This window comes from Castor canadensis, chromosome 4 (genome assembly GCF_047511655.1).
Source record: "Castor canadensis chromosome 4, mCasCan1.hap1v2, whole genome shotgun sequence".
Classification (NCBI taxonomy): Eukaryota; Metazoa; Chordata; class Mammalia; order Rodentia; family Castoridae; genus Castor; species Castor canadensis.
The window spans coordinates 16,348,560-16,363,557 of NC_133389.1; the positions used below are offsets into that span (position 1 = coordinate 16,348,560).

The 14,998-nt window shown below is 37.6% G+C and overlaps 1 protein-coding gene across 4 annotated transcripts in view; it reads right to left on the reverse strand.

Annotated features, from left to right (window-relative positions):
- Positions 1-14,998, reverse strand: part of Cdh20 (cadherin 20) — a 213,872-nt gene that overhangs the window by 49,432 nt on the left and 149,442 nt on the right. The window contains exons 2-3 of one of the 4 annotated variants that reach the window (XM_074069695.1): positions 14,310-14,556; positions 2,729-2,957 (exon numbers count right to left, since the gene is read on the reverse strand). In XM_074069695.1, coding sequence (XP_073925796.1) covers positions 2,729-2,957; positions 14,310-14,407 — 327 coding nt within the window. In that variant the 5' untranslated portion in view covers positions 14,408-14,556. Of the gene's footprint in view, positions 1-2,728; positions 3,126-14,309; positions 14,557-14,998 lie in introns of all 4 variants that reach the window. The other 3 variants (XM_074069697.1, XM_074069696.1, XM_020153686.2) reach the window with 3 other exon arrangements.

Below are 14,998 nucleotides of genomic sequence, written 5' to 3' on the forward strand. Positions count from 1 at the left end.
CTGAGGACCAACACACTGTGAGTAAGACCGATAAGGAGATCCATCTGGGATCCATCAGGATGAGCCCCTGATTTGAGAAATTGTGAGACAGGGTCTGATGATGAGGAGGAACCCTTGAACCACAATGCTAGGAACTCTGCTAAGCATTCAAGAAGTAGAGGGCTTTCTTAATCAGGTAGGAGAGTTGCCAGAGCGGAGAGAAAGAGGAGAGGGTGCTTCTTGGAGATAGAGATAGGAGGGACCTCTCTGGTTGCTCTAATCCTGAGGAAGGGAGGATCATGGTAATGACATATCTGGAGAGGAAGAGTTGAATCTGAGAGAAACTGGCAAGGAAGTATTGATAGATATGGTGACTAACTGTCCATAAAGGATAAAGAAGGTAAAGGAGAAGAGAAGGACTTTGAGGTCACAGGGCTTGTAGCTGTGTTAGGTATGCATTATGCAGCTGCTAAATTCCCATAATGAAGTCCCTATACTATTGCTGCTACAGGGTCACAATGATTAAAACCCCGTTCTGGCCCAGGTACTATGCCAAGCACTTTATGTGCATTGGTTTATTTAATCTTTACTATACCAGGAAGGGTTAATTTGTTCATTGATCAATTCATTAAGTATCTTCATCTTCCATGTGACAGGTGCCATGTTAGGACTTGGGAATAAAATAGGAGCAATGTCTTTGTCCTCATTGGTCTTCTAGTTTAGTCAGGGGCTTTGGACAATACACATGGAAATAAAACAATAAATATTATAGATTATGATTAGAGCTGTGAAACAAATAATGCTGAATCTAATAGAGGAGCCTATCATAGAGAGTGGCCAAGGCTTAAATTCAAAATAGCTCTGAAAGAAAAAGAGAAGCCCACCATGGAAGAAGCCAGGGGAAGGGTATTTAATTGTGGGAAACAGTACAGGAAACACTTGGCAAGTTTTGGGAACACGAGAACCGAAAAGAATAACACAGAACACGTTTGGATGCTAGAGGGCAGGCTGACCAGTAAGCTGTAGATCCTTATTCTCTTCCAATGGGGAGACATTGAAGAGATTTAAGTAGAGGGATGACATAATCTGATTGACTTTTTACAAAGCTCACATATGGAGAATATGTTAGAAAGAAATGCAGATGGGCATAAGGAGACTGGTTGGGAGGCAAGCTAGGTATTTGCCTGGTGAGAGGTAATGGTGGAAGTGGAAATGAGAGAGAAAAAAGATTTGGGAGTTATTTTGGTATATAACTAACAGAATTGCAGATGGAGAGAATGCAGGGTGAGGGAAAGGGAAGAGTGTCCATTAGGTCTTTGGTTATAGGAATAGGGTAATGGCAATGCTGAGATAGGGAAGACTGGGCTGGGCCATATTTGCAAGGAAAAATATGACTTCCTTATCAGATATGATGTATTTGAAAGACTTGTGAGTCATAAATGCACAGGTGTTATATATGCAACAGGATCTATAAGTCTGAGGCTTAGATGAGTGGTTTTAGCTAGAGATGGAGGTTTGTAGTTCTTGGCCCAGAGATGGTATTTAAAACCACAGGTGAGTCCACCAGAGAGTGAGTTTGGATACAGAACAGTCCAGGGTGAATTGGGTAAGCCCAGCAATAATTGGGATGAGGGAAAAGGAGAAGGGCAGCAAAAAAGGTTAGGAATAAAGGAAGAAAAATGAAATTGTAGTGATCATGATGTTTAGAGATAAGGGTTAAGTCCAGGAGGGATGGATCAGCAGTGTCAAGGCTATGACTAGAAGATTCCATAAAATGAAGTTATCAGGCAGGCAGTAGAGAGGTCTTGAACAGTGATGAAAACACAGATTTAGTGTAGTGGTGGGGATAGAGCCAGGAAACTTGGTTAAGAAGGGGATGAGAGTTGTAGAAAGGGCTGTGTAGATAGCTCTTGAGAAGTAGCAGTTATCTCATTCTGTCATTCTTCCCACTGGACAGTTGAGGAGGCAGGGCTAATGGGGCTTGGTGACCTGTCCAGAGTCCCTCACAACGCTGGGCTTTGAACCATATGTATTAAATCTGAAACCCATGCTCTTAGCTTTTGTACTATCATTTAAATGAATTATTTATTTTCTAATTAATTCCTCTCTTACTTGGTTGCTTTCACAAAATGGTCTCTGATTAATATCCAAATAAAGAAAACACAGGAGAAAGCCAAGATTAAAAATGAAATGATGATAGATAAATCAAGGGAATTCAAATAAAGTTTATAAATATATTCATCGATTATCCCCAACTATCATAAAGCACATGCTAGGAAATTCTGAAATGAAGAATGTTTTCTTCTTCTTTTTTTTTTCCATTAAATTTGGGACTCAGGCTATACCTGTGGACATACTTAAAAGAAAAAAAAAAAAAAGCATAAACTTCTACTTTCCCTTTGGTATTTTTGTTTCTCTCTTCCCCATCCTATTATTCCCAGAAAGTTGCTGCTGCCTCTCTTGGGGCTTGAGAGACTCTTGTAGGATCTGAAGGGCTTTTCCTTGAAAACCCTGCTTCTAGCTTTCCCACTCTGAACTGAAGCATGAACAAGGAGAGAAATCTCTTTCTGACTCATATCTGACAAAGCAAAAGCTATATGTCAGTTATGGGTCAAATAATGTGCCACTAGTTGAATTTTTTCTTGGGCCTCAGACAAAGGCTAGATGAGCATTTGTACTCAGTTCATATTCATATCCAGTGTAATATCAGATATGCAGAAAGCTTATCTCTCTACTGAGTATGTCTTACCTTGCCAACATATAAAGGGTCGGTCCCAGTGTACTCTTCCAGAACAAAAAACTGGTTCCAAACCCAGCTCCTCTTGGTTCGCTGATGTGACTGTGGCTTGTTTGACAGGAGACCCTCTAATCTGCCTCGTGGTGTTGGGGTGCTGGAGAGAACGGTGGTTGTAAGGTCCATCAATCCCCAGAAGTACAAGGACATTCCAAGTCCAAGCCAGCTCTTTGCATTGCTCATTCTACCAGAAGTCCACATGGGATTGCAGGATTTCAGAAAGCAAAGTATAAGATAAGTCACTGTAACTTGAGTATTTTCCCAATTAAAAAAAAACAACACAGTTTATTGGACACTTGGTGCTTCTCAAATAAGATCCTGATTCATAGTAAATCTGCTTGAAGTTGACTTCCTGTCAAGTTAAGGAAAACACAGCATGATGAAGTCATATTCTTTCCTGTGGACTGGTTATAAGTTTTCAAGAAATGTCAGTAAATATTTAATTTTCTACTCAATGAATTAAAGAGTCAACTCATTATTGCTTTAGAAATGCTTCAGTTATAAATAATATTTTAATACAAAAAAAGACAACATATCTTCTTATGATCAACTCCAAACCTTTGGATCTGAATTCAGTGGGAATAAAACTAGTGAATAACTTTGTTCTCAGTGGTAACTGAACTGTGTTATTGATTGACTTGAATACTAATGGTGTGCTCTTCAAAATATTTATAATCAGGCAGCCTCCCAATCCCTTGAAAATAGCTTTTGCTTCCAAAATTTACAGTTAGTAACTAATATTTCTATTAATTCAATTGCTTTTCTTGGCTTATTTAAAATACCAAAATGAAGGAGAATGATGGAGGGGGTAAAAAATAGCAAAGTCAAACCTAATTTTTTTTTTTTTTTTGCTGCCCACAATTATCTTGTGTCTTCTCCTGTTACTGATAATGCTAGGAATCTTAGGCTTCATTTATAAATGGCAGTGGATCACTTCTGAGTTTAATCATTCTTTGAGCTCATGAGAATTCAGGTTTCACACTCTACTGCTTCTGCTTTGAAGCACTGATAGGGGCTGCTAATGTGACCTTTCTAGGATGTGACCAGTCAGTTAATCATCACACCCTTCACAATAGACTTTCAAATGCTGTTGGTCACATGGCTCTGTGAGTAAGTTAAAAGAGCCCATCCAACAAAATTTTCTTTCCTGACCTGAAAGACTCATTTAGGCAAAGGAATTGTTAACTTCTACCCCGGGACACCTTTTCATCAGTCAAACTTCTTTTGTTAGTATGAAGTCAGATTTAGCTGGTGACCTCACTTCTAAGCTGTTACCTCATCAACCTTTTCTTCCCTTATTTGGTTGGGTTTAATGAGGTAGCATAGCACTCAAGCCACTCTGTCAAAACAATCAAAATGTTCTCTGTAGGCTAAATATTTTCATTGTTAATTTGAAGAACTGCTCTTATTTCTTAGAACAAACATGTATACTTGGGGATTTCAGATCCGTGCAACTAAATGTTTCTTTTCTGAAAGTGGCTTAAAATAGATGCATTGATGCTAACTCAATTCCTGCCTTTCACCTGTCATCATCAGAACCGGGTTCATCTTCCTTTCTAATACTCACTATTGAAATGTTCAAAAGAATTTTTAAAATATAATCATTTCTTACAATATGCCATTTCATTTCTGTAGAAGAAATCACTTCAGTGAGGACTGATAAAGAGGAAAAAGCAGGGGAAACTAGAATTTTTGTAGCAGAATGGATGGCTGTGCCTCTTTCAAGTTCTAGCTCTAAAGGCACATTGAGTATTAAGAAAAAGCAAGCCAGATGTACTTTATTTAGGATGAGGTGTTGTTGATGAAGGGCAGTGGTATTGCTGGAAGCCGACTTACTAGATGTTAGTAGTTCCCTCTTTCTTTGGACTGGTGGGCTGAAACCCAGCTCATGTTTCTGTGATCTCTGTCTAAGGGGAGGTATTCTGGAAGAAGGAACATTAACCTTGGAGTTAAATTGTCAAAAAAGGTTGGTGAGAAACAGCTTTTCTGTTCTAGTGAGCTAGAAGATGAACTAAGTGACAACACCAAACAAAAGCTATTGCCAGAATACTGCACTAGGCAAAGCACAAAGAAAACATTCTATATATTGTAAGATTTAGCATTAGTTTGGTTTCTGGTTCTATTTTCTTTACCTCTGACTTGATCACTTCCGTTATCAAAGTTTTGATTAGAGCTCTGTTATTTGACTCTCTTAGTAACTCTTCATATTTAGTTTCTTTATCTGTTAAGCAAGGACCTCAAAGGACTATCATGAGGTTCTGATGGGATAATGTAGGTGGAAGTGGTCTGTTAATGATGAAAGTACCAACTGACATTTAAGCATTCCCATAAATTACCTGGTTATGTGTGAAAATAATGGAGCTGGACCTGAAACATTTCATGGGCACCTTTGGGACCAAAATTCTGAAATGGGTTATAATGTATATCTGTCATTCCACAGATCTGTAAATCTGTGGTAAGTATTGTTTAGTAGCAGATTCTGACTCTAATTCTGTAATAACCACACATTGTCTTTCCATTTGAGGAAATTTAATGAAGGGTTACCTATTAGAAAACTCCTGAATAGTAGATAAAAATTCTTAGCAAAGATAGAGCGTATGTGTATTTCCTTTAGTGTCTGAGTTTCATGTAAGTACATTTTGCCTAAACATACAGTATCAATTATCTTCTCTGGCAGCATTAACGGCTTGCTTTATGTATAAGTGTGCATGTGTCTGGGTGTGCAAATGTCCTCTATTCTGCTTCCACTGGCTAAATTTCATGAACAGAATAAGATGTGAGGAAAATTTGAGGAATTTTATGTTCTTATATTCTTTCATTTCTTACAAACTAGACAGGCTTGCATTCTTGCAATTAACTCCCTCCCCCTTACCTATAGATAGCATCTAAAGAGTTCAAGGAAAAAAAAAACATTCATTGAAATCTTTGTGATGAATGTTTTGTAGGCAGCTCAATTGCCTCAGCTTTCATCTCCCTCTGTCACCCACTTGGACTTCCTACAAACCAGTGCAAAGTTCTTACTTCCTTCCCTTTCACTGAGCATGCACAATAGTGGGTTTGGGGTCTTTGGGGCCTTGGTGATCCTGTGAAAACTGGTGGTCCCTGGGACCTCTCAGATTCAGTGACAAAGACCACCATGCCTGCAGACTCTTTCTGTGTTAAAAAACTTGATAGTAATAGTTGATGGAAATCACACTATTTCTGCTTGTTCAGAGTGGAATGCATGAAAAAACACTCTTTGCCTAACTTTTTAGAAAACAAATGGTGGGTTATACACTAGTTACATTGCTCTTACCACAGTTTGACCTGTTTTCATACAAATGAAGGGAAAATCAGTCCTATTAGAAATACTAAGCAGTTTGTAGTCATAAATGTTGTGACTCTCACATGCACGTTTTCTCTACAAATATAAATGGATTATGTAATGGAGGGTAATTGTTGTTACTCTTGTAAAGAAAGATACCGATATATGAATATTAGCATAGCCAGATCTGCTTTGGGAGACTACATATACCACAGGATTAATACATTAGTGGAAATTGGCTTCTATGTCAAATGCATGTTTTCAAAATTTTCCCCTTTCCAGTCCTTCCAGGGAAAGCAAACAGCTTGATAATGAACTTGGTAGGAAAACATTAAAGTTGTACATAGAGTGTTTTAAACCCAGCAAATTATTTATTTTGTTACTTAAGTTCATTGTGATATTTAAAATATGGTGGAGGGATGGGTACTGCTTTTTCCTCGAAATAAACTGGGCTTTTATGGTCTCCCTCTGATTCCTTTCCTCATTATTCCTGTTTTCCCAAGCTTTTCAGGCTTAGTAGAAGTACTATTCAGAAAAGCTCCAATGACATCTCTGCAGAAGCAGCCACTTGACTCAGTGAAGGTAGGGCATTTAATGCTCTGACGTGGCCTAGTGCCTTTACTGAAATAAATGTAGATAGTGGTGTAGTGAACTTAGGCAGCTACATTACTTAAGCTACCACTTTACTTACAGAAAGAGCCTCAAAATGCACTTAAAAGAAAAAAAGAAAAGAGAGACTTTATGGGGATCTTGGATACTACAATGAAACATGACAGTGTACCATAAGGTGCATCAACATTAAATCAGAATATAACTCAATGTCACAGTGCTATTCTACCTCTCAATCAAGGGTCTCTCTTGAGAAATATAAGTGAACTCATCCTTCAGTGTAGATTACAGAACCTCCCAGAGAATAACTTTATAGGAGTGAATGGTTCATATGGTGATCATATATTTGGGTGTGTGTAACTCACAAAGAATATCCCCATCATGAAATTCCATAAAGAAAATATTTTCAGTTCTTCTATAACCAAACTTTGAACTTTCTTGAATCTGTTTATGTATGTATGTGTGACTGATCAAAATCTATCACTGAGGATATGTTTTGGAAAAGGTGGATAGTATGGTTTTGTATGCTGAAAGATGAGACAGTTCTTTGACTAGAAGTTATTTTCATTTGGAATAGAGGTTCCATCCTTCACCATTTCTTTCTGGTGGTCATTAAATGAGTAGAAGCTCCATGCCTTATTGTGGCCATCAATTCACTGGCCTATCCAGAGACACCCATCTGTGGAGACCACCAACTCCCAAAAGATCCAGCAGAGCTGTCATGATAATAGATTTCCTGGATTTTGATTTGTGTTCTCATTTCTATCCTATATGGCAGTCCTTGCTTGTCTCCCAGCACTCTCTTTTCTGAATTTAACATTTCTGAAATGGGATGTATTTTAAAAACAGTATTTATGTGCTTATTGTGCTCGTGTTTTCCTTCTTTTTCTTCTTGAAGAAACTGTTAATAAATGGTATGTAAAGAATTGAGGAGTTGTGGCATTACTTTAAAAAAATTAACAGAAGAAAAACAAAGAATATTTATTTTCCATAGTGATTTCATAGAACAAGAGATCATCACTCTTGTTTAATCTATTTTTGGTTATTTAATTTTCTATGAAGTCTTTCTTCTCCAAATTCCTCAAAAACTGGAAATCCTGAGCCTGAAGTCTTAGCTTTTCTGGTGTTTTCTCAGCCTATTATTGGTTCTCTTTCCCTTTCCCTTCTCTACCTTCTTGCTCTCCCTTTTCCACAACCAAGCTAGTTTATGCGAGGGAGTGCTCCTATAAATGGAACTGTGGAATTGATGTGGTAGGGAGAAGGTATATATAGGACGGCTTAATTGAAGTTTAGGAACAGTATCTGGTTTTATGTAAGAGTAGGGATGTGAGTGTGTATGTGTGTGTACATGTGTGGGTTAGAAGAATAGAGGGAAATTACAGAGTAGAAAACTTGAGTTACATAATTAAGAGCTGGCTTTGAAAAGAAAACTGATGTATCCCATTACAAAACTTGCTGTGTTTCTCTGGTGTACATTTTGACCTTCTAGCTATAAATTCCCTTGCTTGGGTCATGAATAAAGGCATTCTCACATAGAAATCCTTTTGCTAGGAAATCCTCATGCCCATTTCCTCTCTGCCTTTCATTCTCATTATAATCAATTTTTCCAGTTGAGGATACCCTGTCTTTCCATCCACAGCCTCTAAGACCGGCAAATAGATCCTTTCACACATACTTAGTATCTAGTAAATGTTTTAATCCTCAAGGAGGCAGGAAGTTTTTGACCTACTTTACCCTTCCTCCAGTTTTCACTTTTAATCAAGCTAATGAAACTACAGCCCAGTCCATGGGCAATTTCTCTGACTATAGTCAGACAAGATTGATCAGTTTTGATTTTCTGAGCATTGTGCCACATCCTCACTAATTTCTCATCTTATGAGACATTAATAATTGCATTAAATTAGTGCTCATTTATTTAAAAAGCATGTATTTAAAATATAAATTTTTGACTAATCTTCTTTGATAAGTAGTTAAAAATAATTGCTGCTCAGTGTTTTCTCTTATTGCTTTTTCTTTGTACAGAACTTTGAGAAGATAGAATAATAATCCTGTAGTTGTTCCTAGGCCATAAAGATTAACCCACAGGAAGAATTTGGGGCACAGATAAGTTTGCTATCTAAAATTAAGATTTAAGTCTTGAATATCGAATATGTTTAATCAAAGAATGGATTGCAAAGCCAGATAAAATTGAGTTTGCATTTCAGCTCTACCACTTACTATCTGTGTGGCTTTGAGCTGTGACTTAAACTCCTTAGTCTCAGTTTGTCATCTACAGACCAGAGATGATTAAAGACTATCTCACGGGGAATTGTTAGAATTAAGTGAGAAAATATACATGAAACTATATACATAGTGTTTGACAGATGGTTAGTCTTGTGTGTGAAAAACAATAGGTGCTTAATACATCTCAGTTCTCATTCTCTCCTAGTAACAGTAGTGGTAGAAGAGGTACTAGGAATAGGGATAAGTATTTTAGCATTATTAGAGTGATGGTAGTGTTGTGGCAGCAGCCGTGGTGGCAGCACAAGTGACAACAGCTGAAGTAATGGTGTGGAGAGTTTGTTCTATGCCAGGCTGTGTTAAGTCATGTACTGTATCATTTAATTTTTATAAGAATTCCATGAAAAGGTTTCATTTCTCCACTTTACAAAGAAGCAGAGTGGTGTGCTGAGGTCAGCTCTTACCATCTCTTAGTATTGCAGATTTGCATGGTGTATGTATTTACCCCATGGATATTGGCAGATGCTCCCTAGCTAGTTAGAGGACAAGGTGGGATTCTTCCTCGGGAGTGGACTCCACAGCATGTTCTTAGCCTATGACAGAGTGTGGCACAGAGAATCCCCCTAAATCAAAATGCTAGACCAGAAGAGGGAGACATGGTATCCATGCAGAAGGAAAAGTTCAAGGAAGCATTTGAACTGGGCCTTGAGGGACAGAGATGGGGGAATGCCAAGGGAAAGGAAATGCGGGCACAGAGGATGTTGAGGACCCATCTGGGAGAAAAATAATTTGCTTAGAGAATAGGGTCCATTTAGGAGAGGAATGAGAAATGAGGCAAGAAATGTAGGAAAATGGGACTCCCTAGGAGTTTTGGAAATTGGAGTGAAGTGCTTTGAACATATTTAGTAGTTCATAGTGAGCAACCAAAGGTTACAACTGAAGGTTTCTGAATATGCCAAAGTCATAGTGATCTGGTCTCTGCTTAGTAGGGTTGCTGGAGAGGAGGTGGGAGAATTAGTTGAGTCCAGGAAAAATTGGTCCAGAGGAGTGGAGGGAGCAGGGAGGAGGGAGAGTCTCCAGTGCTTGCCCACTGATGGACATGAACGAAGGCAGGCAGGTGTAAGAAAAGCAACCACGATGACTTAAACTTCTGTACTTGGGTTACGGCAGGAAGTTGGAGGAGGCTCTAGTTAGAGGCAAGGTGATAAATTTGGATTTAGACTTAGAGATAAAAATTTCATCATTCTGTGCCTGAGTATTTAAAGAGGCAAGAACTTTCCTTCTCTTTTTAGTCCAAAACTTCAAAGTGGCTTTGGGCATAAAGAATGCGAGCTCCTCTCTCAGCAAATCAGTGGCCTCTCACTTAAGTTACTGTGCCGAATCCAGCCTTGTCAGCCTGGTGCACAAAGATGCTTTCCTGTGGCTGACTTGGTGAAACTTATCTTCAGCATCAACTTAGCTAGGGACGTTTTGACTTCTCATTTCCAGATACTGTCCCTTTTACAGCTCCCCCTTTTCACACTAACAGTGAGTGTTTCACCTTTCATTCTTCTGATGTGTAAGAAATCACACAGAGAAGACAACTGGGTGATCTGGTCAAAGAAGAAAAATTTGTCTACTTCCTAATAAAACAGGACAAAACAAAAAATCTTATTGATGTTTATTATTCTTCTTGTTGAAGGAAAGGAAAAACTTGTCTTCTAATACATGTTTTTAGAAAAAAGAATCTCTTGTGAAGCACAGCACATAGTCTGGAAGTAGGACACCTTAGTTGATGACCAGAGTTTCAGTTTCGCCACTCAACCATGAGAATCATCATCATTAAAGGATTGTCACAGATAATCATGGCCTGATACTATAGGTTAAATTTTTTTCTTTAATAATTGTGTACTTCCTATGTGTTTCCCTCTTCCTGTATCTCCTCAAAGGAATTTATGCATTTCCTGTTGTGACTCTTCATTAGTTTGTATTGTAATTGTTTACTTATCTGTCTTCCCCCATAGTATAAGCTCGGAAACCATACGTAATGTCTTTTATCCATTTATCTTTGATGCTTAGTGCAGTATTTGGCATATACTGGGTGCTTAGTAAATATTAACTCAGTGCCAATGTATTTTTCAACTGTAAAAAGGCATTTGACAGTTCGATATTTATTTTTTCTACCTTCAGACATTTAATTTGATGTAATTGATATTTCCCACTACCAGTTTTATTATCCATTCCCTCCAGCAACAGATTAGTGAACATATTAAGAGGTATGGATAATCAAAGATAGCACAATGTCAACAAAAGTCAAGAAAACAATCAGTTTTTACAAATAATGTTTTAGTTTTTGAACAGAAACTGTAATAAACAAATGTCAGAAGTGTTCTAGAACTGTGGCATCACTTGTAATGCAAAATTAAAGGATCCTTTGTAGAAATCCTTGGAACTCTCATGAGGGGATTGGGATTTGAAAATTTAAAGTAGTCTAAGATTATGTGATATTTATTCATTGTTGAAAGGTGTTTGACCACCAAGTCACTTCTGGTGATTTAGATTTTTTTCCTCTTTAATTTTGTGGTAGGGAGAATGTGCTATGAGATCTTTTTCTTCTAATTCTTTTCAAAGTTTCCCTTCACCTGTTTTTCAGCAATGCCTCTTTCTTGAATGTTTTCATGAATCTCTTTATTAGTTCAGTCCTTGCTGTCTGATGATATTCATATATCCTGAAAAATTTAAATTCTATCCTCATGTTTCATTGAGAGTTTGGTTATGTATGAACCTCTATGATGAAAATTGCTTCACTGTCTTCTAGCACCCATTATTACTATTGAGAAACTGTATGTATTTTAGTAAAATGGTAGAACAGACTAAGAAAAAGATTCAAGAGAAAGGGAATCCAACATAGGATATTGGCGAGGATCCTGGATCATTGTTGTACATTGGGCTTAGGCTACAAGCCAGGCTAGAGTGGAAGGGCCTATAAAACAAACAAACATAAAATAAAAAAACTGAAGTGTTTGAGTGACTGAGAAACTTGCAGTGTGGAGAAATTATTGATGGGCATGGGAGAGATCTTTTGAGCATATGGAAAATAATGACATATACATAGAGAAGATGAGAAAAGAGAACACTGGGCAATTGATCACCAAAACCAAAAAAACTCTACAAGAAAGGAATTAAAATGTTAATGTATTACTTTGCTCAATAGAAAACAACACTTCTGCAAAATAAAGTAAACACTGATTATTCTTTTAATAAATATTGAAGTACCACTTTGTTGTGAGCGCAAGGGAGGGGAGAGTGGATGAGAGTATGTTTAAAGAGAACGAAATCCTCAACTACCCAACAGAGAAGTCAGTTCTCAGGCTTTTTCATGATCTACTGTGGAGTTTCTAGGCTCTTCTGTGTTCTGATTTCCCCTTTCTTTTATTGCTATTTCTTCTTTATGTTCTTTATTAAATTCTTCTGATTTTAATCTGTATTGCATATTTAGTAAGAATACTTTAGTAAGTTGGTTAACTGGGGGTAAAATAAAGGTTGTCACCCTGTCCTTCACCAAACACCAGTGAATAGTCATGTAGTGAATAGTCAAATGGGGAGAAGGAAACCATATGTATATTACTAGAACACACTGGAAAACAAAATTAAAACTACTAAGGGAAGATGTAGGTGAACATTATTTTTATAATACTGGGTTAAGGAATTCTTCCAAAAGTAGAGAAGGTAAATGTTGTAGTTTGAACCAGATTTGAAATTATTATATTTTTATGTATAAAATTAGGTAACAAGCATGAGAAAACAAGGGCATATTATTCTTAGCATATTGAGGAATCTCTATGCTCACTGTTAGAAAATATGATCATTGGGCTGGTAGAGTGGCTTAAGTGGTAGAGCACCTGCCTAGCAAATATGAGGTCCTGAGTTCAAACCACAGTACCACAAAAAGAGATGGGACTTTATTAGAAATGATGATCATTCCAACAAAATAATCAAATAATAGAGAAATTTACAAAAAGGACATAAAATGACCAAGAAATACTGTATATGAAAAAACATTTTAGCAATTAGTTAAGTAGCTGAGTAATGTAAGAAATAAAATATAATTTCAGCCTATTAAATTGGCACACATTAAAAAATAACTAAGCTAACCAGTGTTGCTGAACATATGTTGCTCATATGCTTCAGATGAGCGCGTAGGTTGGTAAAAACTTTCTGGAAGGCAATTTTGCATTTTGTGTTCTGTTTTGTTTTTTTTTTAAATAACTATGTAATTGATCCTAAGGAACTACTTGTTTTATATATATATGTGTGTGTGTGTGTGTGTGTGTGTGTGTGTGTATGTGTGTGTGTGTGTGTGTGTAATTTAAGTCTATATTTGTTATAGACATATAGCAAGAAATTAGAATAGTCCAGATTTGCAACAAAAGATTTTTTTTTAAATTGTGACATGCAAAAGAAGAACATGCAATTCTGTCTTTGAGGGAAGATTGAAAATTTGTTTCAAAACTGTTCTCAAAATACCATTTATTATAATTTCTTAACACATTTTTGCCACATAGTCCTTGATTGGAGAAACAGAAGTTAGTCACTTCACAGTTTTATAAGAAAATAGGAAACCATCCTGTGGATATACTTCACAATGAACTAATATAGTCAGCATTAAATGACCCTAGACCAATAGTGACCATTACCTACAGATCCCAATTACAGTAACAGAATATAATTGTGGAAGGCATTGTTTATAAGCTTGAGATTCAATATTTTCTTCTCCTTGAATAGACCCCAATGGACTGTACCCAGCCATATGCACATAACAAGAGTTGTTATTTGATCTGTAGCCTGCAGCAACAGCCCATGTCTAATGTCCTCATTTTTCTGGACCACTTTCACTCTCAGATAATTCTTCAGTAGTGTTCTCTAGTTCAGTAACTGGAACCATCTTTCAAGCATGTCTGTAAGGTGGTCTTAATGTAGACTCTAAACACATTAGAAAGGACCTGCTCCCCCCAACCTAAGTCTAGTCCAATCAGCCTCCATTAGGATCCATGAATATTTTTTATTCTTCTTTGGGAAATTCTCTCATGTTAACAAGGAATTATTTTTAAAAACTCCCAATGGCCCAAGACAAACTAATCTCAAACGAAGTTCTTCAAAGTGGGAGAGACTGGCACTACTAGGAGTGAGAATAGTTTCAAGTCAGAAACTTCTCAGCCATTTGAAGCTCAAGGAGTACAGCCTAGTTTTGGCATCAAAGGCACCAGCTAGAATCTAAGAGTCTGAATTAAGGGGTGAAATTGTAATACACGCAGCGAGGGAAGGGAGATCCTATCCACTGGGCCTCCATCCTTTGATCTAGTACTGGATCATTGTGGCAGTTAGTTCCATTTTCTGGCTAGTTATCATTATGAAGCAAATCACCTTAAAATGTAGAAACTTAGAACATCTTGTGGTTCCTGTGGATCAGGAATTTGGATGTGTCTTGGCTGGGTGATTCTGATGTGGGGTTTCTTGGGCATTTGCAGTCAAATGGTGGCTGGATCCAGCACTGCTGGGTGTGGTGCAAATGGGGATGCTGGGTATCTGTCTTGCCACACGGTCTCATTTCGGACTGTGACGTGTGATTTCCACATGCACTTATTTGGGCTGCTTCACAGCATAGTAGCTTCTGGGAAGACAGTCAGAATAAGGGCTGAAATGTGAGTGCTTTGTTCTCAAAGCACAAGGTACATCACCTTTCACTGCCTCATGTCAGAATTCATTCAACTTCATTTCCATCCCATTCTATTAGTTATAAGTCATTAGCAAAAACATGCACATCCAGGGTGAAGAAACTTAGAGCCACCTCTTGACAGGTGTTGCAGGAGTAAGGGATTGGCAAGGCTCCAAAAGAGCCTTGGGAGAAGTATTTTTAGAAAACATAGTCTGCCAAACCTGGAATATCAATCCGGTCATCTATGGTCACTGTGTTCAGTGCTGAAAAATGTTTGTAATCTCAGTATAGTAAAGAGCTAAATTCCTGTCGCCAATGCAGAGGCAAGCCAGGGCATGGTGTTTTTCACTTGTAATCCCAATACTGGGGAGCCTTTGATGGGAGGATCCCAAGTTTC